This window comes from Centropristis striata, chromosome 4 (assembly GCF_030273125.1).
Source record: "Centropristis striata isolate RG_2023a ecotype Rhode Island chromosome 4, C.striata_1.0, whole genome shotgun sequence".
Taxonomy (NCBI): Eukaryota; Metazoa; Chordata; class Actinopteri; order Perciformes; family Serranidae; genus Centropristis; species Centropristis striata.
Window position 1 is genome coordinate 41427409 of NC_081520.1, and position 24738 is coordinate 41452146.

The 24738-nt window shown below is 38.5% G+C and overlaps 2 protein-coding genes across 3 annotated transcripts; both read right to left on the minus strand.

Moving 5' to 3' along the window:
• c4h19orf47 (chromosome 4 C19orf47 homolog) lies at positions 1–11833 on the minus strand. 2 transcript variants are annotated; one of them, XM_059331523.1, is made up of 8 exons: positions 11774–11833; positions 8290–8377; positions 6473–6587; positions 6193–6274; positions 4699–4824; positions 4501–4575; positions 1551–1624; positions 1–711 (listed from the first exon to the last, which is right to left on the minus strand). In XM_059331523.1, the coding sequence occupies exons 1-8, from the start codon at positions 11790–11792 to the stop codon at positions 133–135; spliced, it is 1158 nt and encodes a 385-aa protein (XP_059187506.1). In that variant the 5' UTR covers positions 11793–11833; the 3' UTR covers positions 1–132. The 2 variants fall into 2 exon arrangements, with proteins under 2 accessions (XP_059187506.1, XP_059187505.1); XM_059331522.1 differs by having other exon boundaries at positions 4426–4575.
• Positions 11834–17610: 5777 nt separating this feature from the next.
• On the minus strand, positions 17611–24501 carry fosb (FBJ murine osteosarcoma viral oncogene homolog B). Its single transcript, XM_059331521.1, has 5 exons — positions 24233–24501; positions 23637–23824; positions 21503–21883; positions 20903–21010; positions 17611–20475 (listed from the first exon to the last, which is right to left on the minus strand). The coding sequence occupies exons 1-5, from the start codon at positions 24294–24296 to the stop codon at positions 19882–19884; spliced, it is 1335 nt and encodes a 444-aa protein (XP_059187504.1). The 5' UTR covers positions 24297–24501; the 3' UTR covers positions 17611–19881.
• Positions 24502–24738: the final 237 nt, after the last annotated feature.

The following is a 24738-nucleotide window of genomic DNA, read 5'->3' on the forward strand; positions in this document are numbered from 1 at the left end:
AAGAGTAAAAGAAATCGCTCCAATCTGCAATCCTACAAGTCGCCAGGAAAAATGCAAAAAGGTGGAGATACAAATTCTATAAAGGAGTTAAAGAAAGAGTCTGAATAATCCTTTTTAAGGAGTATTTGTGGGTTAGGTTCTCTTGCTGCCCAGTCTTTTAAAAACACTAATAGCCCTCACGTCCATCTGGGCACCAAAAGCCTCTCCTGCCCCTCCTGCCCCTCCTGCCCCTCCTGCCCCCCCAGCTGCCCCGGTGCTGCTGCTGACCTTGGGGCTGGCTATGGCCAGGCCCTCCTTGGCTTTGGGCTTGGTGCTGGTCACCCTGTTGTCCTGCGTGTCAGCAGGAATGGGTGACAAAGCGGTGCTCTGATGTGTGCCGTGGGGCTTGCCCAGTCTCTGGAGCACACTAACCTTGGCAGGGGGGAGGCCATTGGGGGCCGAGGAGGAGGAGGAGGAGGAGGAGGGAGTGTCAGAGGGAGGTAGTTTGAATTTTCCTCCTAGGCGCCGCAGGGTAGTCGGGGCTGGTTTTGTGGCCGGCTCTTTCTTCTGGGAGGGGGCAGGTCTCTTGAGGACGCCGGCGTACTGGAGGACGGAGCCTTCTCCGTCACTGTCATCCTCGTCTTCTACGTCCATGGTTGCAGACATTTTGATCGGCCTCAGCCCGCCATCGTCTTCATTCCCTCCGCCGAGACGACTGAACACACCGGTGGGCTGTCGGACACGAACACTGTGAGCACTGGACATCATCATGCATCATCCTCATGCAACAGAAACCATTACAGAGATAGTTTGGACTATTGGATGTGGGGTTGTATGAGTTACTTATTCATAGATGGAGTATTACCGACAGTAGATGGCGGTCTGTACATGCCCAGTTTGGAGAAGCAGGCAGGACTACTGATAATAAAGCTAAGCAATGTACTACTGCACTGCAAAAAAGCCAACTTGTATTTTTTGGCCTAAAACAGTGATTTAATTTGGTAAAACTTGGAAATATAAATTATTGACATTTAGGGCAATAATGTAAGTTAGCACAACAAAGGAAGCCAGTTGTCTGCTCAAAAACAAGTTGGTGAGTTGTTGTTACTTATATCTTTAAGTTGGGGTTCACAACAAGGGACAATAGTTCTGATAACTCTTATTTCTTTGTTGTGAAATTTGGTCATTAGCGAAAGCTAGCGGCTAACTGATGCTAGCGGCGCTACTTGTTACAGCTACAAGAGTAGCCATTAGCGTATCAATGCTAACTCAAAATTGTGGTCACAACATTATCTAACATTCATAGCGGCGTTACAATCGTGCCAGAGAAATTCAGAGTTGAGCAAACTCAAAAACAAAACTTAAAATATTTAGTTTAATTGTCCAACTTAAAATGTTAGCGAAGTTTGTTGCCTTGAAATTTTGAGTTCACCCAACTTTTCTTTTTTTGCAGTCTGTGGACGCAGATAGCAGCAAAAGTATTTTGGCCAATATGAAAAAAGGCTTGTATGACCCCACATTAAAAAAAAAAAATCCAAACTATCCCTATAAGATATAGCGACAGGCCTCACCTTGTTATTGCTTGTTGTTGTGTCTGCCTTCGATTCAGCCCCAAGTCTTGCAAACACAGAGGTGCGTTTCAAACCTTTTTTAAGAAGTAGAAGAAAAGTTACCAACCAAACAAAAAAGGCTCCACTCTGACAGGTCTGGTTCATGTTTTGATAACTAATTAGCAATGCACAAATAATCCACCTGATCCTGAACAAAAGAAGAAAGAAAGAAGAAAGAAAAGCAGATGTGAACACAGCGATCCCACTGGCACAGACCAAGATAACCAAACTGAGACGCTTTGAGTCTCAGTCCAGTTCCAAACCAACTCTGAATCGTGACCTTGACCTTACATAACTACCAGGTGTACTCCATGATATTGAGCTAAACGGCTCCTATAGCCAGGAGTGTGGGATGCAGCACAACCTGTAGCAGCATGTGTGGTTGTAGTAACGGTTAAACTGCGTACCAATATTAGTCAGGCGGCTTAGGACCAGATTTGAGAAGAATGGGGACACGACGGACAAAAGCACCAACATTTTTCCACATGCTCTCTATCACCATAGGTTTCAATTTTTGGTAGGAGCCACTTCATCAAGATTGGGGATCGGAGATGGCAGCCATATAAAGTCTATGAGAACCAATATATCTTTCAAGCCACTTAGAAGGTCAGTCTTGGTGTCAAAATATACATTTTCTGAGTCAAAGAATTATTTAAAGCTATTGAGAATATCACTAGATGACTCACTGTAAATAATTTGTTGATCAAGATCTGACATGAGATGAAAGCATTCCCTTGATTTTTTTGAGCAGTGTACATTGCAGCTTATCAGCACTCTCCCGTGAACATAGATTCCAAACATTTTCAACTCAGGATTCCTGCTGCAGCACTTGAAGCGAGTTGCCTACCAGTCTGGGTGAAAATGAACATATATATTTGATCAAATAATCATCTAGTGATATTCTCAGTAGCTTTAAATGATTCCTTGACCCAGAAAATGTAGATTTTGACACCAAGATTGATGCTCTAAGTGGCTTGGAAGATATAGCATTTCTCATAGATTTTATATGGCTGCCATCTCCAATCCGCAATCTTGATGAAGTGGCTCCTACCAAAAATTGAAACTTATGGTGATAGAGAGTATGTGGAAAAAGTATGGTGCTTTTGTCCGGCGTGTCCCCTTTATTTAGCTAAGCCGCCTGACTATATCTCTCTCACAGAAATATGGACTGGTCCAGAATCTAGACAGTCCGACCAATAAGCAGAGTGAACACTGGTGTGGTTTGCAGTCATCATTTTGTTTCACTTTGATTATTTTTCTGTATGAAAAGGTTTGGATTAGAGTAAAACAAAGTCTCTGTGTACTTGAACATTTCAGATATTTTTTTAACATGTTATTTATTTAACAGTTACCAGCCTTTGTTTTGTACTAGATCACAAGATTTTCACTCAACCTGAAGATCACAAGAATTATTTATTTGCACAAGCTACAGTAGCAGCTTTAATTCAGCAAACTGCCAAAATATGACTGAAAAGAAAAAAAATAAATCAGAAAACCTTTCACCGTCATTCATGCTACCAAATCTTTAGTTCCACAGCTTTTAGAATTATTTATGTAAGATTAAAGGAATAAAACGAGCTTCGTGAGGATCGTGGAACATACTAGACATCTCTATTTTATGATTGTAAGCACCCTATGTATTTTCTCTTGACTTTGAAGTAGGCCCATGCATGATTTATGTTGAGAAATCTGGCTTTTATCTTGGAAAATCTAACCAACCTTTTTAACGAGCAGCGCAGAAATACAAATGATCGTGTTCTCATAATTTTTCTGTACGATTTTTGAAATTTGAAAATGACCGTGAGGTTTCAGAAGTCAGTCTGACATGGAGCTAAGAGTTTTTCTTTCTTTACCAACCAGTGATGTTTAAAAATGTATAATTAATTTTCTGATTATTTCCTAATCAGTTAGTGGCTTCCTCAGTACTATGATATCATCACTGTTAAAATAATCGCATAAGTCTTTTTTTGTCAAATTTTTTTTTTTTTTGCCTAAATCATCTCTTCATGACGCCGGCCACCTATGGTAAAATCTCCTCCATCCTCAGTTGATCAGATCATGTGATTTTACCCCTTTAAGATAATGGCCTATGTCAAGTGTGTGACTTAAGCGGATTTATTATGCCTAAGTCAAAATAAAATGTGACTTAGGCAATTTTTTGAACATGCCTTTGTGATTCAAACAAGATATGGTAACACTAATTGAAAACATGACTTGGGATGTGTCATGAACATTAATGACACTTTGAAGTAACATTAATGCTCATTATATTTGTCATGCCATGTTTCTGACAGGCTTGTGTGACTCTTATGTAGACACCTTCAAAATAAAGTGTTACAATATCTTTTCTGTACAATTTGGAAATTTGAAAATGGCCGTGAGGTTTCAGAAGTCAGTCCGACATGGAGCTTAGAGTTTTTCTTTCATTCAAAAAAGATTAATAGTAAATATAACATTACATTACATGTCATTTAGCAGACGCTTTTGTCCAAAGCGACTTACAATAAGTGCATTCAAATATAAAATACAAGCAGTCTACAGTGCTGCAGCTCTTTACAGAGGAAAAACCCACCAGAGAATCCATGTCATAAAGTAAATAACCAAAGTCAAAGATTTGATGGTAAATGTAGGAGATGTGAGACAGAGAGAACATGCGGTTTGACGGAGGGAATAGTCAATGTATGAGGAAAGACAAGGGATTAAATGATGACAGAAATGAATGAAAGATCAATCATCCTGGAGTCATCTGATTCAGTTTTAGTATGAAAGAAGCCCATGAAGCTTTAGTATTGATTAGCTGTGTTGGTTGTTGCCGAGGCCACTGGTTCAGGCCTACCTTTCTTGGCCTGCTGGGCCAGGATGCGGCGTGTGCGATCAGTGGAGCCTTTGGGCATGTTGATGATGTACTTGCCTTCCATCTCAGCTGTCACTCGTCGGCGCTTCACTGCTGGCAAACCGTTCCCCTCATCAGCTGGCTGACTTATAACTGACAAACAAAGTGGCGGGTACACGAGGATTACACAGAGGTAAAAATAAGACAGGACTCATGGCTCCAGAGGGACAGGAAACAAGGGATTTATGGGGAAAATTCACTTTGCGTGGTATCTACCTGCTTTGCCACTTTTGTTTGCTTGCGTGTTGGACACTGTGACTGAGAGGCGGTTGTCAGGTCGGCGGGCTGGCGTGGCGGGTGGAGAGTCACTGCTCAGAGCGTTGGCAATCATGCGAGTGGCAGCTGAAACAAAAAAAAAGAAACATTTTCAAGTTGTTGTGACACCCACGGTGTAAAAAGGAACGCTTTCGCAAATCATTCTTTCCAGCTGCCATTAGACATTAGACACACAACCTGAACATTTTTGCATAAATCTGCACTCTGCACATTTCTCCACTTAAATTTGCACTAAGTTGTATATAGTATATTATTACTATTATTATTATTGTATATTTGTATATTGTTAATATGTCTTTTCTTAGATTGTTTATTTTTTTATCTTTATCTTAATTGTGTGAAACTTTGCGGCTGTAACAAAGAAATTTCCCCACTGTGGGATTAATAAAGTCAAATCTGAATCTTAAGCTTGTTTCCTCTAGGATGAGATGAGATCAAGGGACAGGTGAGCTGCACAGCTTTCCTCCAAGGCAAGGCAAGTTTATTTGTATAGCACAATTCAACACAGGGTAATTCAAAGTGCTTTACATACACATTAAAACAGCAAAAACAGTCAATTAAAACAGGGACATAGAAATAAAAATATAAATAAGATAAAATAAGATACAGCAGGATGAGAAAAGAGATAAAATAATAAAAAGCACAAGTCAAACATTGCGTAGTTAAAAAGTAAGGGCAGTAGAGTAGAGCAGATACGTGTTAAAGTTAAGATACGCTGCAGTAAACTATAGTGTTTTTAGTCCTGATTTAAAGGAGCATGAGACCCCCCAAGTCACGAAAGCATGAATAAAAGAACATGTGAAGAATTGAAACTGACACTCAGTAACGCAGTTTGTTCTGGTAACATTCGATTAGGCTTATTTAGTTTATCTCCTAATGGAAACAATTATCCTTTCATATGCCCCATTAACTGACATAATAATGATAAATACTGCTAGTAAATAATGTTTTATACAGTTTCAGCCCATTTTAGGCTGTCCTTAAAATTAAGAAAGCATAGAAAATCTTAATTTGGAATAGACACTGACACCCCTAATCTCATGTATCACATAACATTAAACATGTAGTTTTAAAGTTTTATCAGCCAACAGTAGTTAATTAAAAGTACAAAATTGAACAGATTCAGAGATTAATGAAAACAATGCAGGGTTTGAGATAGTTACAGATGTAGGTTTTTTTCATTTTTTTTAATCTACTGTTTCATATCAGATCAAAGAACATTTAAAGGCATTCTGATCTTTTCTTAAAGGGAGAGATTAACACACCAAACCTTGGTGCTATATATAATACTGTTATTTTCTCCACAAGATAAGAACAAAGTCGTTGTCATGCCATTCTGGCTTTTGTTAACCTTAACTTTAATTTGAAAATAATTTTTTATGACAAAAGAAATCTGTTTTATTGATGGTCAAAGTAGAAAATGTAGATACTTACGAGTATTAGCAGTTCTTCTGAGCTCAGCTTTAACACTGGTCTGTCCTGAGGAGATGGCTTCTGTGGCCATTTTGCACATGTCCTGAATACACATGACAGAGGTTATATAAACTCACAGTGAGTGTACTGCACTGGCTTTGAAAGACATCCTTTCCACATGACTGCATTCACAACAATTGAGATATTCCAGTGGTGTTTTATCTCTACATGCCTGCATCAATGACAACACAACATCTTTTTTCAACACTTCAGATCATGAAACAGTAAAGTCTGATCTCACCTGCCTGTAGACCTGCTTGGCATGTTTAAGAATGGCGATGATGTCGCCAATGACCGTAATGCCGAGGTCCATCATGATGTCTTTACTCAGGTCCATCAGCATGTTCTTGTTTATCCTGCAGTGAGACGAGTGATCAGAAAATACAATTCTGTTCCCTTTGTCTGCAAAGAAAACAATGTGCTCTGTTGCCCAGCAGCTCCCAGTTTCTCAAAGTCCAGGTGATTTCTTTAACCCTTAATAGGACACTCATTGAAATACTTTCAAATTCCAAATGTCAACCCTAGAGAATATTGGAGGATATTACATACAGCCAGAATGTGTAAAAAAAAAAACATACGGACCCGGGGAGGGGGGTAATATTTTGAGAAAAAAGTTTACAAGATTAAGGTGTCAAATCTACGGAAAAAATGTGCAGATTTATGAGATTTAAAGTGGTGAATCTGTGAGAAAAAAGTAGTTTTTATCCCCACTTTTGTCTCGTAAATCTGCGACTTTTTTCGAGGAGATTTGCCACTTTAAATCTCTTAAATCTGTACCACTGTGTCATTAAGAAAATTGCAATTAGTTTCAACAACAAGTCAGTTATGAGGCTGAGAGCAGCAGATAGTCCTCACTCTGATAGTCATCTTTACTTCCCGAGGTGGAGGTTATTGTACCTTCTTCTCTTTTATGGTGGACAGTTTAATTAATCCTCTGTAGGTATTGTACAGTGGTGGAAAGTAACTAAATACGATAGAGTAGTTTGAGGTTTGTGTACTTTAATTCAGCATTTCAAATTTATGGGACTCTATACTTTCAAAAAAAATTACAGACCCAGGGGAGGGGGGTAATATTTTGAGAAAAAAGTTTACGAGATTTAAGTGGCAAATCTACAAATGCGCATATTTATGACATTTAAAGTGTTGAATCTGCGAGAAAAAAGTTGCTTTTTTCCCACTTCAAATCTCGAAATCTTTCTTGTAGATTTACCATTTTAATCTAGTAAATTTGCAACTTCTTTGTCGAAATATTACTCCCCTCCCCAGGTTTGTATTTTTATGTTTATTCATACTTAATATGCCCAAATATGCCGTCATAGTCAAGTTCTCCTCGTACAAATCCCTGAAGAATAACTCTGTATGACTGTTTCTTGCAGATTTTTATTTTTAATGTTTACATTGGAGGTCAAGGTCAATAAAGTTAATATTATTATCATATTAGCTGGAAGAAATCCATGTGGTTCTACGACCAAACAGAGAGACATGGGGACCTCAGTTTGATATCCACTGAAGTTACCAAATATAGTTCTTCGCCCGATAAAGGGTTAAATGTCAGTCCAAAGTCCAAAGACGTTCAGTTCAACATGATATAAAACAGAGAAAAGCAGGAATACTACATATTTGAGAGGCTGAAAACAACACTGAAGTCACCCCACCAAATAGATTTTTTAACTAATTCATGAAATGTCACATTATTACAAAACGCTGTCCCAACAAACAAACTGAATCAGAGCGTATTTGGAAGCAGTTTTAAATGGCACCAGTCACCACGGGATTATGTGACATGGATATAAGACTTTTGTTTTCATGTTTACAAATTTGATTTGTTTGTAAACAATCAGGTGGAACCATGAATTAAAGGAACTTCTTCCTCTTCTTAAGTATCAACTTTAGAAAGCAAAATATATATATACAGTTTATTGTGATGCTCCTAAGCAGAACAATAATAATGAGTCATTGCGGTCTGATGTGAGAGTACAACTGAATTACTAATAACTGCACAACACAATGCAGGTAAAGTGTGTAATATAAAGCCAATGAAAAGGTGCATGAGGTTACCTGTTGTCCACGAAGGAGACTGCATAAGTGACTGCAAGGCCAGCTGGAATCCCGGCATCCTTAAAAAACTGGATCCACTCTGAGGTGGCTAAGAAAAAAATATAAGACTGTTAGCAATCGTACAAAAGAAAGGACTTCAAGAACACTCAAACACTGGTGTGACTTTTTGTTAAATATTAGACATGGGAAAATGATACCAAAGCCGGAAAGCTTTCTTCACCACACCTGTGAATCTCACTGTTTCAATACATTGTAATGGAGCTTGTATCAAATGAGGAACACCACATCAAATGGCATGTTGCTTCAGAAAGTAACCATAAAGTAAATCTCTACCATAAAGTTGAAACGCATGAGCCCAATGTGACAGCATATAAAACACCAAAATATAGGTTACATAAAGGTTTTGTGCTAGAAAAATGCAGGCTTTTTGAATAATGCATGAATTACTTAGTTTACTGTAGCATAGCCTATTACACAATACCATGTAAATTTAATGCAGCACTTATAATCAAAACTGTAACAGATTAATAATAACATACAGGATGAACTGCTATTATGCACACATATGAAACTAAAACTAGTAAAATCAGAGATGCTGTGGTTCTTTGGTTGCTGTACTTTGACAAACTAACAGATTCCACCGTGTTTGAAGCACCAAAGCTTAATAAGAGGCTTCATATTCCATCCCTACTAAGTATAACTCCTATAAGTAGTACATAAGTATACAGAGTCAGGAAACGTCCATCACAATCCCAAAACCAAACCAATAGCCTCAAACCCAAAGAATTTATTTTAAAATATGAATATAAAGCTATAAAAAAAAACAAGGGAAGATCAGCACATTGTTATATTCATGACAAACCCAACCAGTGATGTTTAAAAATGTATAATTCATTTTCTGATTATTTCCTAATCAGTTAGTGGCTTCCTCAGTACTATGATATCGTCACACTGTTAAAATAATCGCATAAGTCATTTATTGTCAAAATTGTGTTGTTTTTTTTTGCCTAAATCATCTCCTCATTACCACCTATGGTAAAATCTCCTACATCCTCAGTTGATCAGATCATGTGATTTTACCCCTTTAAGATAATGTCCTATGTCAAGTGTGTGACTTAAGCGGATTTATTATGCCTAAATCTAAATAAAATGTGACTAAGGCAATTTTTTGAACATGCCTTTGTGATTCAAGCAAGACATGGTAACACTAATTGAAAACATGACATGGGATGTGTCATGAACATTAACGACACTTTGAAATAACATTAATGCTCATAATACTTGTCATGTCATGTTTAAGACAGGCTTGTGTGACTCTTATGTAGACACCTTCAAAATAAAGTGTTACCATATCTTGCTTAAGTCACAAAGGCATGTTCAAAAAATTACCTAAGTCATTTATTTCTCTTAAATTACATAATCCTAAAGAAATCCACCCTCGACCCATCCTTAGTGGACAACTACAGACCAGTCTCTCTCCTGCCATTCCTCCCCAAAACTCTGTATATATATATATATATATATATATACATACATACATGCATACAAAATGCTCTTCTTCTCTTCTTTAACATATAGCACTCCTGTAGCGATTACAGTTGGCTCTTAAAGTTATGTGCTTACTTGATTCCTTCCTGTGGTCTAAGTCTAGTACCCTCAGGTTGAATGCACTTATTGTAAGTCGCTTTGGACAAAAGCGTCAGCTAAATGACATGTAATATAATGTAACTTAATAATTTACACACAGTGTTATTACTATGCCAACAGCCATCCTTTGTTACATCCTTTTTGAGTGAAATGATCAATAAATGTCATATGTTACACTTTTGGTGAAGTTTTTTGTGTTTCCTGCAAAACTAAAAAGTTATTTTAACATGGTGACGATATGTATACTGCAGTATATAAAGCTATCTTCACAGTGAATAAAATGGTGTTATTCTGCTGATGCCAGTTCTCAGTGATACTGTAGAGCAGCTATTCTCAACCTTGGGGTCGGGACCCCAATTGGGGTCGCGAGATGATATCTGGGGGTCGCCAAATCATTTTGGAAGTCAGCTCTGTCTCCACTGTGTTAAAGTGTTCATGTGGTAATGTGTTTTAGTCCTTTTGGTCACTTAATGTCTTTTTTTTTGTCATTTTGTGTTTGTTTTTTTGTCATTTTGTGTCTTTTTATGATCATTTTCTGGTCAATTTGTGTCTTTTTTGGTCATTTTGTGTCTTTTTATGGTAATTTTTTTCTTTTATGGGTCATTTTGTGTCTTTTTATGGTCATTTTGTTTTCTTTTTTGGTCATTTTGTGTCTTTTTTTTGGTCATTTTGTTTCCTTTTTGGTCATTTTGTGTCTTTTTTTAGTCATTTTGTGTCTTTTTATGATCATTTTCTGGTCAATTTGTGTCTTTTTGGGTAACTTTGTTTCCTTTTTTGGTAATTTTGTGTCCTTTTTTAGTCATTTTGTGTCTTTTTATGGTATTTTTGAGTCTTTTTTGGTCATTTTGTGTCTTTTTTTGGTCATTTTGTGTCTTCTTGGTCACTTTGAGTCTTTTTTGGTAATTTTGTGTCTTTTTGGTAATTTTGTTTCTTTTTTGGGTAATTTTGTGTCTTTTTGGTCATTTTGTTTCCTTCTTTTGGTCATTTTGCTTCTTCTTTGGGTGATCTGAACTGTGCGTGTGAGATTGTGTTCAGTGAGCGGGGGTCGCGGACAACATGCATGTTAAATTGGGGGTCGCGACTCAAAAAGGTTGAGAACTACTGCTCTAGAGTCCAGTGAGAGCCGTGGAGACATAAACCCGAGCAGGCAGCAGCTCGCTGAGGTCTAACTCATGCTGACCACGGCCAGCCGGAGGTTATTTTTAACACCAATTAGGAAGTGTCTTAGCTGCAGTAACAGATCCAACAGCTGCAGGAACAATGACTCCAACATGCTTTGACTGTGACTGATGAACTCACAGATACAGAGAAGAAACACACACGGCTGCTAAAACACCATTTAGCACCTGAACCTCAAATCATGACCAAACACTTTCTACTGAAGCTTTAAAACATTATTATATGATATATGTGGAAACACTGTGAATCAAATCGTGTCAAACTGAATTTAAAATCAGATTTATGTTTATTGCTGGTTAGCTCCTGTTAGCACAAGACGACGATTTAGCTTATAAAACCCACTTTCACTGAAGTACTGAAACAGCCAAGAATTGAGCGCATAATTCCCCATTGACTGTTTTAGTCAACTAAATTAAAAGTACGTTTACAGGAACAATACAAGTTTGATTCAGAGCCGTTTGTGTTAGCATTTAGCATTAGCATGTTCTTAGCTACAGCTATGAATTAAAAGGCGCTAACGTTACCGGCTAGCTATCACATCCGCGGCGAATAAACCCGGAACTAAAACATCTGGACAGAACTCCGACTGGATGCAGCAGTTAAAGTTATATAATAACATGTTTAATACTAATAATACGCCGGGCCTTTATGCTCTCACCTGTTGTCACGGACGCCATGTTTACAACAAATGTGCGGTGACGTCAGCTGGTTCCGTCCCAGTGACGCAATTTCCGCCCGATCCGCCAGAAGAAAGTCTTGTGAAGTTTTATTTTTGGACGCTAGAGAGCAAAAAAGACCACAAATACACAGACAACACGACCAGCAGACAAACACGATCACTTTTATATAATGCTCTGTTACCACACTTGTGTGTTTTGGGTTTGAAAGTAACTTATACAGCCTTAGTTACTTCTCAGGTCAGGATTTAACATGTGAAATATCGTCACACTGTTGAAATCCTCAGTACTATGATATCGTCACACTGTTAAAATAATCGCCCAAGTCCTTTTTTGTCAATTTTTTTTTTTTTTTTTTTGCCTAAATCATCTCCTCATGACGCCGGCCACCTATGGTAAAATCTCCTCCATCCTCAGTTGATCAGATCATGTGATTTTACCCCTTTAAGATAATGGCCTATGTCAAGTATGTGACTAAAGCGGATTTATTATGCCTAAATCAAAATAAAATGTGATTTATACAATCGACTTAAGCAAGATATGGTAACACTTTATTTTGAAGGTGTCTACATGAGCGAGTGACATAAGCGTGTCATAAACATGACATGAGATGTGTCATGAACATTAATGACACTTTGAAGTAACATTAATGCTCATGATACTTGTCATGTCATGTTTCTGACAGGCTTGTGTCACTCTTATGTAGACACCTTCAAAATAAAGTGTTGCCATATCTTGCTTACGTCAAAAAGGCATGTTCAAAAATTGCCTAAGTCATTTATTTTTCTTAAGTTATTTACACACAGTGTTATTACGATGCCAATAGCCATCCTTTGTTAGATCCTTTTTGAGTGAAATGATCAATAAATGTCATATGTTACACTTCCGGTGAAGTTTTTTGTGTTTCCTGCAAAACTTGAAAAAACGAGTTAGGCGATTATTTTAACAGGGTGACGATATGATACATTTAAAGAGATTAGTGATTTTTTTTTAATGAAACCTCATTACAGTAGCTTTACAAAGTAGTTAAAATGAGCACTACCTTGAGAAAATTAGAAAACTGCTTACATAAATGCATCAATAATAATAATCCAATATTTGTAATATGTATAACAATCTGAGTGGGGCCATTGTGCATAACCAGTACTTTTACTTTTGTAAGTACATTAAAGGTAAGTTGTGAATAGAGGACTTTTACTTGTAGTGGATAAATTTCACAGTGCAAGTATTTTTTCAAGAGATCTAAATAGTTTTTTCCACCACTGCTTATTCTTTACTTTAGCATTTGGTTTTTGCTGCTTCACGTCCACTCCACAAGGCGACTCCACTACATTTATGGTTGTTGTTGTTGTTGTTGTTGTTGTTTTGTGCACTACAGTGATTACAGAACACTTGAAGACAAGAATAGGAAGACATATGGAGTCGAATAACTAAAAATTAAGGTAACGCTTTATATTAAGGTCCTTGTAATAACCATTAATTAACAAGTAATAAGGCCCTTGTAAGTCCTTACAAGATGCTTATTAACATTATTGTGTGTTTATAAGCTTATCTAAGTGTTAATAATGGCATTACAAACACCCATGACCCACCCATTATGTCTTTGCCATGCCTTTATTAATCTTATTTTGTTTGCTTATTGATATTAAAATATACTTTATTGCTCATCTATTATAAGTTAACTATAAGTTAACTATGCTTTTTGCAACTACCGGATCTAAAGCGAGAACAATGCCTTATTACTTGTTAATTAATGGTTATTAAGGACCTTATTATAAAGCGTTACCAAAATGAATTATGACAAAGGCATAAATACAACATATCGAGCCCCCATCAAAAATAAAAACGAAACATAAACAATAGAATTAAAAAAAAATAAAAACTGAAAAAAAAACCAAGATGCGAGGGATACAACGTAAAGTCAACCTGTCGGGTATGTAGTAAGAAAAAAAATAAAAAGGTCAGATCAGTGTTCAAGCAAAACTGCGTCTACAAGTGCGTTTGTCCATGCATGTGTGTGTGTGAGAGAATATGTGTGGGTGTCGCTGACAACATACGGCACGTACAACCATATTTTATATTTGCAATGTAAGGTAGAAGGGACAGGGAATAAAAAAAATAAAAAATACAAATCTGAACAAAACAACACGTCATATGCTTGTACTATATGCACTACTAATGTGGTGCAATATATAATATAATATTCTGTTATTATAAAGCCCAACCGATATATCGGTCGGCTGATTGATCACAGACAGAGGCCTGTCATTATCTGCGTATATGTTGTTTAATATGCACTCATTTAATTTTTTATTTATTTGTTAATAAGGCTTCACAGTTCAACACTTACATTTCAAACTATGATCCTCAGAAATCTCTCTTGTGTTTTTCTTTTACTTAACTGAGACTATAGAAGTGTAAAATAAAATAAAATAAAAAAAAATAAAAAAAAAATAGGGTACGTCAAATTTTACTAAGGGACATACAATGAGGAGGGTCCTGGTATATTCTCTGTCTTGTAAGAGGTTCCTTGGCTGAAAAACGATTGAGAACCTCTGAGATGAATTATAAATCGTGTCATAAGGGAGATTGTCCGGCAGAGCGCGCTGCAAATAACCTGAAGTGTGATTCAACAGCGGCGACCAGAGCTTAAAGTCACTGTGGTAGAACACAGGTGGTGTCAAAACATGTAACACCACCTCACTAATGATTAAAATTAACAATACAAAAATGGCATTTACCAACATGAGTCACCATTTCAATCGAAACATTACAAACAAAGACATTACAAACAATAACAAAAAGTAACATTGACATTATGGTTCATAAAGCTGTTTATCTTGTGTCTCTGTTTTTGTCCTTCAGAGGATATTGTTAGTGTGGGAAGATCTTATTACGTTGTTTCCTGTCTTGGTTGCGCAGTTTGAAATTTGCATAAAAATAGGTTCTACCCACTTTTGGTGTGCATCATTTGTTCATCAACACTGTTATCTGTATTTCCTGACATTTTATGGACTCATTTTCAATGATTAAAGAAAATAATCAGCATTAAAAGATAATGAAGATAAGCATTTACTGCAGTTAGGGCTGCACCATTCAGAAATATCTTTATAATAACAATTATTTTGACTAATAGTTCATTCCAACATTGCATATCAATATAATTGTAATACAGTTTTTTTTTAAATAATTCAATTGAAACACAATATTATTATAATGATGTGATTTCTTGTGAGGATCTGTACCAAACAAGGATTTTTCCTTAAATCTGTAGAATTAGACTTTTTAGGCTAGGATACCACTGTAGCACCACAATAATTAAAGTCAGAATGCCTTTAACAAATACTGTACTTTTTGCAATTTGGATATTGCACTAGTACACATTGCAATTTAGCTAAAATACCCTGGTTGCAGTCCTAAACAATAGTACATACAAACACATGATTACTTTCCAGCTCCTTGCTCGCCTCCTGGAGTCTTAACTCAAGTAACAAAGATTATGACTTAAACAGAAAAAAAAAAACCCAAAACAGATCAAATCACACAAAAGTCAAGGAGAACATTTAAAAAGCATTTCAAAATGAGAGACATGTACCTTATAATATATTGTTTATTTAGGTAATTTCTTCACAAATTGGAAATTAATGTCATTTGGTCAAACCATCATTAAAGGAGACAGCTCACCCAGCGTTTGGTCTAAAAACCAAGAAAGAAACATAAAAATGTAAACTTTTATAAGACAGCAAAAAAGGCCAGAAGCTGAAATATGGACACAGAATTTCATAGAGCAGTGACTGCAAAAAGCAACAAGGCAAATCTGTCATACACTTTGGTACTCTTAACGGTACTTTATAATGATGTGCAGAAAACTAGTAAGTGAAATTATATGCACTGGAAAAATGGACAATCTGATATCAGAGCACCTTCATGAGCTAGTTATGTTTTTATCTATACGTCCTAAATGACATTTGTTTTTTCAAGTCTGGCAATGTCACATCTAGAAGTTTCTTTGGGTCTTTCGCTGCTGTAACCTCAAAATGCATCTACTCACATATCCTCTGTTTCCAAATGTCACATGATAACTTTTCTCCAAGAATAAAGAAATACAGAGTAAATAATCACAAAAATGGATGAAACATTGATAAAAAGGAATGGATCAGACAAGAAGCCTTTTGAAATGGATGAACCTCGCTAGTGTCTCTGCACATCATTAATAACTGAAAGAAAGTGATATTGTAAACACAAATTCTAACACAATTGCTTCATGACGATTGTCTCAAACCCAAAGGTTACAATAGGTATAGAGGTTAACTTTTAATATTGTAACAAAAGTCGATAATTAAAGCAATACATCATCACACTTGACATATAGTAGCAGTCAGTTTGAGCACTGCATGATTTGCTACATTATGTTTATCCAAGAGGATAATAAGTATTGCATTTCATACCAGGGAAAAATATGAAATCAGAGCGTATATGAGACTTGTGGAAAAATAGAAATACATAGCAACATTCACCTCATCATAGAAAAATAGGAAAGCTCTTGTTCAGTTAATGCTAACGTAGCCATTGTACAGTACAAGTAGGTGCAGGCAGTTTCTCTCTCTGATAAATGATAGCTAAATATTTCTCCGTTTCCTTCTGTCACCTTTTCCAATTCATCAGCAAGCCTTTGGTGATTGTAACCTTACAGAAAAAGATGAATTAAAACAAATTCAATGAAGTCCAGGGCAAAGAAACTAGACGACAGAATGAGTCTAATATGCTGTGTGGTGATCTGGGCTGTAGGTACGGTACAAAGGCCCTCCCATATCTGTTTATCACACTTAAAGATGTAGCAGGCAATTGATATTAAACCATAATGAAATCACAGAGTGATTACTGGGCTCTCAGAGCTTCAGCTGCTGGGAATTCACTGTTATTGGCTTCCATTCTGAATTAAATGTCCCAATGAGACAAGCAGTGCATTAATTTGTCTGGAGCCTCAGCGTCATCAATGTGTAACCTTCCACCACACAATGTGAAACTGCCTTGCCGTTATAGTATACTATAAGTAGCACCACAAAAACCTATGTACATGAGAACTATTGAATATGTTTTATGCTTATTCTGACACCAGAACATATTCTCATCACATTTGCATTTGGAGAGAAATCAAAAGGCATCTCCAACATCTGTACAAACACAGTCCTTATTCAACATTTTTTTAAAAATGAGGTCTGCCCATTTTCTGACCACCAAGAGCCACATTTCAACACAAATTTATGCCATTAATCTAGCCATTGTTTTTTTTAATAAACATGTTTATTTATTGAAAATAAAGCTTCTTATCCAGCAAATACAATCACATGTTAAATGTTAATCTCAATTAGACAACATATTTGCTTGAGTACAAGAATGGATTAACATGATAATGTTCATATCGGTTATCCTTCAAACACACGTTTCAGTTAGGAAATAACAATGTTATTAAGTGATATGTTTATAGTGGACAGAAATGCATACTGCGTATGTAATACTTTGTCCTTAAATGAAACAGTTTAGTCATTATGTTGTAGTCTGAACACTTTTAATATGTGTATTGACATCAATCACACTATTTTTTTTCCTCATTTTGCGTCTGCTAAGGACCAAGTGGCGTTAAGGTGTCAGTAGCTTTGGGACAGACCTCACAGAGAAAAAACAAACAAACAAAACAAAGGCGTTACCACAACCTTCTAACATCATAATTATAAACATACATTTAATGTAACTTGGATAGTGCTTTATATCATTTATAAAACATAAATACACATTGATAGAGGCAGTGACATCGTGCTTCATGTTGAGGGACAGGGCAGTACTCTAAATTTATTATAGTTTTTTTTTTACTCTTGTTCCTTTATAAAAATATTTATTTTAAAACTAAACCTCAGTAACATTTTATCTTGTTCTTCATTGACAAAAATATCCCATTTAGATCTGCAGACATTCATACTTTACAATCATGGTACATACACTTATATATACATGTTACCTGTATATATGTTGTATATGCATATAGATTTATAATTTTTTTTTCTTTTTTGTAGTGCACAACATGCCTCCAAAGTTGCCAAATGAAAATACAATAAAATAATGAAACAATAGTTACAATGCAATAATAATAGTAACATATGGGAAAATCACCAGATTAAAAAACATAAAACAATAAACAAAACAAGAAATGGCAACAGTACTAGTGAAAGCAGAGGTCAATGCAAAAAACAATCAAACACACAAACAAACATAAACATTAAAATATATAACAATTCTCACTCAAACATACAGGAAAAACAAATTGTACAAATTCACAGGCAAAGAAAGGACGCTCACTCCACGACATCTGCCCACGTGTTCCCCCTTTTGTTTCCAGGTCGTGTCTTTGTGCTCACTCGCCACATCAACCTCAATAAAGAAATAAATAAACGGGCCAGGTGCCTCAGAGTGGACGCACTCACAATAAACGCACCCCAACCTCGTCTCCGCTGAGAGAACAGGGGAGGTACAGAGACCACTGAGCCCAAATGTTTAGAGGTTGTCTGAATCACTACAAAAAACGTCTCTCCTCTAAATAAAGGCATCGGTTCACATCTGATTTATTCTGAGCAAAACACGGAGCTTGTGCGCTGCAACAACACGTCTGTATCTTCAGTTCAGAGACTTGAAAGCAATGATGTGAATATACGCATGTAGGCCCAGGGTGATGAGGCTCTGTGGTACGGAGGTGTTTTTACTGAGGCCACCCTTCCACACAGTTGGCAAGAGCAGGATTTTTTTCTCTTTTTTGCTTTTGTTTTTAACATTTGGCTCTTTCTTTTTTTTTCAACATTCAGTTCCAAAAAAAGGATGGTTAGGATGAGAGTCATCCTCTTTATCCATCACCTCTCTATTTGAGTATGTCCAGCTTGGTCGCACTTCCTTCCTCCCTTCCTCTAAACCTCTCTCCATCCTCACGTTTACCCGGCCTCACAACACAAGACGTTTCTAATCTTCATTGTGTGAACTTTGAAAAAATGGCTCAGCAGAAGACAGTGGCATCCGTCTTGCATTTTGCGTTCATCAATTATGCGTCCGTGTGCATGTGTTAAAGTTATTTAGCTGCTGTTCACTGTAAGGATCTGCTTTGCATCCATGTCCTTGAATGAGAGGGTGCAAAGGGGCGTGTTAGTTGGGCCGTCTTTCACTCAAGGTCCCAAGGGCTCTCGGGGGTCTTCGGGCTCTCTGGGGTCGAAGACTTCAGAGAAAGGGAGAAACACAGAGACAGAAGAGGAGAAACAGATGGGCAGAGATGGGTCGCATGGCAGTAGTGGTAGGTAGACGGCAGAAGAAATTGTTTGTTTTTTTAAAAACGAGAGAAGAAAGCACAAGATTTAGTGGAGGCTGATGGTGATACTCAGATCCCCAACTTGCCAAGTCCAAGCAGCAAATGAAGAAGCAGAGGAAAGTCGAGCAGATGAAGGGTTAGAGGTGAAATCAGCAGTCTGTCTCCAACAAGAAAAGACCCTGAACAAAGTCCTTCGTCCCTAGTTCAGATTTGCACAAATACATTCAGCGAGAGGAAGAAAAGGATGGAAAAGGATGAGAGCAAAAGCACTGGAAAAGTCAACCCACAGAGGGAACAAGGTGGGGGCACTGGTGCTTGTTGGAGTGTAAAGTGAGCTATTTTACTCGATGTACTGTACAGGTTGAAGATTGGGAATCTTCATTGTGAATTAATCTGTTAATTCAGAGCACTTAAGATTTGCAACTTGGACTGGGATTTTGTGACTCAGTTTTTTAATTCACATATCTTGTCCAGTTGCAGGTTTTCTGATAATACAAAACAAGAAACGATGTATATGTTGTTGTTAAAGGTTAGATCTAATATAATGTGCAACTATTTGTATGGCTCTTGATTGGAATGCATGAATTTGTAAACTTTAACCCAATCAGAAATAAGTGATTGGTTGTTTTTTTTCTCAATCTCTGAGACTGATAGGTACTCTGCATGTACTTGCCTCAGCCTCTACTTCCAGCGAGCATAATGTATGTGCTTGTTGATATGTGAGCGCGTGTGTCTGTCGGTCAGTCAGAGCGCCAGCAGCGAAGGCGAGTTCAGGGAATCAGATGACTGCTCGCTACTGCTGTTCCGCTGGTTGGCACTGACCCCGCAGGCTCCCTCTGGGTAGGTGAACACAAATGAAGATGTGTATGAGGTGTTGTAGCTGCCAATGGCCGCATCGTCATGGTTACCACCACCACCACCACTGTCGCTGGCCATGAGGCACGGCCCGCCTGGTGCCGGCTCACTTGAGCCATAGAAAGAACTAGAAAACTCTACCTCCTGCATTATCCCTGGCTGAGGCTGCTGCTGGACTTGCTGCTGAACCGGAGGCTGGGACTGTGTGGAGGCCGGATGGGCTGTGTAGGCAGGAGGCAGATAGAAAGAGTCTTCCTTCACAGCCAAGCCCACAATGGAGACAGGAGGTTGTAAGGTCTGGGGAGGGAGCTGGGGCTGGACTGGAGGGAGCTGCACCGAGCTCTGCTGTGGTTGCTCCTGGTAATGGATCTTACAGTTCGGCTGGTGGGCCACCAGGACAAACTCCAGACGCTCCTTCTCCTTCTGCAGCTCAGAGATCTCAGCCTCCAGCTCTGCCTTCTCCTCCTCCAGGATGTCCGTCTCCTGTGGGCAGTGACAGAGAATAAAAGAAAATCGGACAGGGGGACAAGACAGAAGAGGGTGAAATGAGTGGAAGAGGAAAGAAGATGTGCAGCAGAAAGAGAGAGAGTTGGATTGTTAGCTTCACCAAACGTCTAGTGTATGTGGAGGTGGATTTATTCATCCCAGCAGGAATACCTTCCTCACCTGCAGTTGAATATGCAAGGTGGTTTATATAAGAACCCATTAATTATGCCTTAAACACTGTAGGTACAGTAGTCTCCAGGACTATAATTGTCTTCACCAAAGCTAAACACCCCATTACCATAAACCATAATCTCTCTTACATGTACACATTTATTAACACACTCCATAATGCTATGTGCAGTAACATAAAGCATGTAATTATGATCATTACTCATTCTGGCAGCTAAAACAAGGCCAAGCTCACCGACTGCAGTCTGTCTGTGAGTTCTCGTCGGCGGTTTCTGCATTTGGCGGCAGCCAACTTGTTTCTCTCTCGCCGGACACGCCTCTTCTCCTCCTCTTCAGGTGTTAGCTTAGTTGAAGAGGAAAAAGATGAAATGGATTAGGACAAAAGTTTTGTCTTTGTTCTTGAAAATGTAGTGATATGTCCGAGCAGTAGAGTGGGCAGACTGGAAGGGCAGTGAGGGTGACCCACTCCAGCTATGGTTGTTTTGGGTACAAATTTACTGTAATCTTAATAAAAGTGGAAACATTTCCCTCAAACTTTGTTGATATTGGTTATCCTTCTCCCACATTAACCCAACATATACCTGATTTTCTCTCCCCGTGTGAGGTCGATTTAATTTATAAAGCCAAATATCTATGCAGCCTTCAGCATGCTCTGTCATTTGACCCTTGCTTTGGATAAGGAAAATCAAAACATGCCCATTTTTGTGTATTACCCATGTCCCTTAGAGTATTTTTGCACAGCCCCGAAGCTGAATCTGATTTGGCGCCCGTGTAAACAACATACCTACACTGGATGTGTAACATGTCAACAAACTGTTCAAGCACACACACTTACTAACACACCAACATCTCCATCTTCACTCACAGACTCCTCCCGTGTACGGCGGCTGCGGGTTCTGGACTGGCGGATGGGGCCCGGTGCTGGGCCCGGTGTTTCTGAACTTGGCGGGGTGAATGCAGACCCCGAGGAATAACTGGGTCCGGGCATGTCATATGGGTCAACCAGTGAGACTGGCTGGGTCATGGTGGTGGTCCCAGTGGTCCCACTCTGTCCAGAGGCCTGGGAGGAGACGAGAGTCGGCTGTACCATCCACTGCAGGTCCTGGCTGGAGGTGATGGCAGTGACGGTGGGCACGAATGAACCGGGCATCTCCCCTCCGACGCTGGGCCCTGGCCCGCTGCCAATGCTCAAACCAGCTCCCGCTGAGGTACACTCCTGCAGGAAACAAGAAAAAATACAGTTTTACACATCGTGTAAAGCCACTGTAGGCCAGTAAACACATCAGAACTAACAGAGAGAGAACAAGTTGGAGTCAGCTGCTTTTTTTAAAGTGTCATACTAAAAAAAAAACAATTGTCACCATCGTGAAACTGACAAAGTGCTGCCATCAAGGGTCCATTGTTAAAAATGAACAGCACTGTATATTACAAGATTAGAAATGGATATAGATACAAATAAGTTTACTTTCAATTCTAGTTATGATACATGGCATGACAGAACATATGTAAAATTGTTACAACATTGAGCAGTATCTTTAATATTTTTTAATTGTATAAACATAATGGTTAATGTGGGCCTGAAGAAGATATTGTAAGCAAACTGGAACAAGTAGAAGTAGTAGTAAGTACTACTTAGTAGTAATTTATTTCAGAAAGTATGAAAAATATATTATCTTACTATCTAAGAAAATATTGGAAATATTGAATTGTTAGGTTAGAGTCAATAAAACAATGGCAGGAGACTATAAATTAAGTGCAATCCTGAATTCAGCTTAGAATATGTTTGTTGCTGTGTCACAACTTTTCCTTTTTTTTCTCCATTTTTTAAATAGACCTACATAAAGAAAGCTCAAATCTTTATTTTAGAGCCGAGGAGGACAGTATCGACTTTCATTATTATTCATTGAAAGCGTGATGAGACATTGGGACAGGCAGCTCTGAAAGCGGCCGCCTCGACCAATCATTTCTCTCTCAGCGCGTCTCCCCCCTCCTTCTTCCTCCTCCCCCGTCACACCCCCGGTGTTCCCCTTGGCAACGCGACGTAGCAATCCAAAATAGAACGAGCATTTACGTCACGGCGAGGGGAGAGCTGAGCGCGTGGAAGGAGAGAAGCGGGTGGGGGCGGGTCTTCGGCGCTGACGTAGAAGGGTTCCAGCCCTGTCATCCGCTCTGCGGCGTGCTGTAAACGGAGCACGTTGTCATAGCCTGCGAGCTGCTACCGGGGCTACCGGAGCAACACATAGAGCTGCATTTACATGCTTAACGACACTGTTTATATCTAAAACACAGCCGTACAAACATAATGGATTCCTACACTCGAATATCACCAGCCTATGTTAAAAATGCAAAGTAAAAGTGGCATTAAATGCCTATGAGTCATAGCTTATATATCGTTGTATCTTTATTTGTATACATCTGCTATTTTTCTGTTATATGAATATCTACTGTCATGCAAATATCATGTAGAATTAAAATATATGCCCAATTTGATCAATCCTAATATAATAGCACATTTCAGGCTATGCTGTTTGACTCATTGGTTATGACCTGGCCTATATGTCATAATGTCATAAACGCATAGGGTTGCTAAACTACTACATGCAAAGCATGCTGTCAGAATAAGCACTAGTAATAGCCTCTGAAACAGCATATTAAAAAAATATACATTTATATAGGCTACATTATTTATTATTATTCAATATACTTTACCATCTACACAGTACATTGTACATTTGACAACATGCAGAGTTTTTTTATCTGGAAATGTGTGGACAAAAGCACATTATTCACCCTATTTAGCCTATATTGCAATATACAGTAAAATAAACACAGGTCCATCAGTGCATAAGTCACACATGCGGCATTTATTTATAGAAAAAGCAGCTCTAACATTTGCTGATTTTTTTTCATTCAAATTATAATTCTAATATAGACTACATCATAAATCTTGTGAATAGGCTCTGACTTACCTGCGGAGCACTGGTGGTCGGCGGGCTTCCAAAGGAGTCCACGGAGGAAAGGTACTGGGACTCTATAGATGGAGAGGAGCTTTCACGGGATCCGCTGTCTGGGTCGCCGGGGAACCCTTGGTACATCTCCCCGGAGGGACCGAGAGAGAACGCAACACCTGCAGTTATCAGAGAGAGGGCGATGTCACCTGCAACCGGAGGGCAGCGGCAAACACAAGATTACTTAAGAAGGGGTACTGTAAGGAGAAAAGGACTGGTGTTAGCCTACAGGCATTGCAGAGAACCAGTGATACACAACAGCAGCTGATATATATAGCTCTGATATAAAGTTGGATCATCCCACCACCAGCGAGACTAATTAGGCTACTTTTATTTGCAAATTCCAGTGATCATTTAAGATAAATCATATAATAACAAGAGTGTTTTATACGTGCCGGCATACTGAGCTATTTTGCGAATTAAATATCAACAGGGAAATATGACTCGTAAGACGGGCAGCGGTGGACAGATGTTTCTGACCTACTTTTAAACGTCATTTTCAGCAAACATTTATTTCAAACACATATACTGTTGACATAAAGTCAAGGTGGACTTACCGTTGCTGATGTTTTTGCTATTCCCTGGTGAGATGCTCTTGGTTTCTTTCCAAAAAAGTTGCATGAAGAAGCTTAATCCAGTTCCCCGCGATTCGGGGGAAAGCGTCCCAATTCAACCGGGTAAGAAGTCCTCTCGTTCAGCTTTAAATCCTCGGATCGCGCTCCTTTATCCGTTCGTCAAATATGCGATTATAAATCCATAAAGTCCACTCAGTGTGCGCCGGAGGACGTGAGCTAGTATTACGGTGCACGGTAGCAGATCTGGTCTTATGAATGAATCCATCCTCCTCGAAAAATACCAAGGCATTTCTATCGTGTAGCCCCGCCTCCAAGGAGTTCCGCTGACGTACATAGCCCATATTTGTCCTTTGGTCCATTTCAGTGGGAGAGGGAATCCCTCAACGTCACCAAGGATACCAAACACAACACCAGAGGCTCACCTCGCCGACGGATAATAATAGATGTTTTTTTTTATACTATCAGAGGCACGAGATATTTCTCACCGT

Coding starts and splice junctions, on each gene's coding strand:
- c4h19orf47 (XM_059331522.1), bottom strand. Junction 6,588..8,289: donor GTCTCCTTCGTGGACAACAG/GTAACCTCATGC, acceptor GTCTCACTGCAG/GATAAACAAGAACATGCTGA. Junction 712..1,550: donor CAACAACAAGCAATAACAAG/GTGAGGCCTGTC, acceptor CGTGTCCGACAG/CCCACCGGTGTGTTCAGTCG.
- fosb (XM_059331521.1), bottom strand. CDS start 24,296: ATGCAACTTTTTTGGAAAGAAACCAAGAGCATCTCACCAGGGAATAGC. Junction 21,884..23,636: donor CGACCACCAGTGCTCCGCAG/GTAAGTCAGAGC, acceptor TGTTTCCTGCAG/GAGTGTACCTCAGCGGGAGC. Junction 20,476..20,902: donor TCACAGACAGACTGCAGTCG/GTGAGCTTGGCC, acceptor CACTGCCCACAG/GAGACGGACATCCTGGAGGA.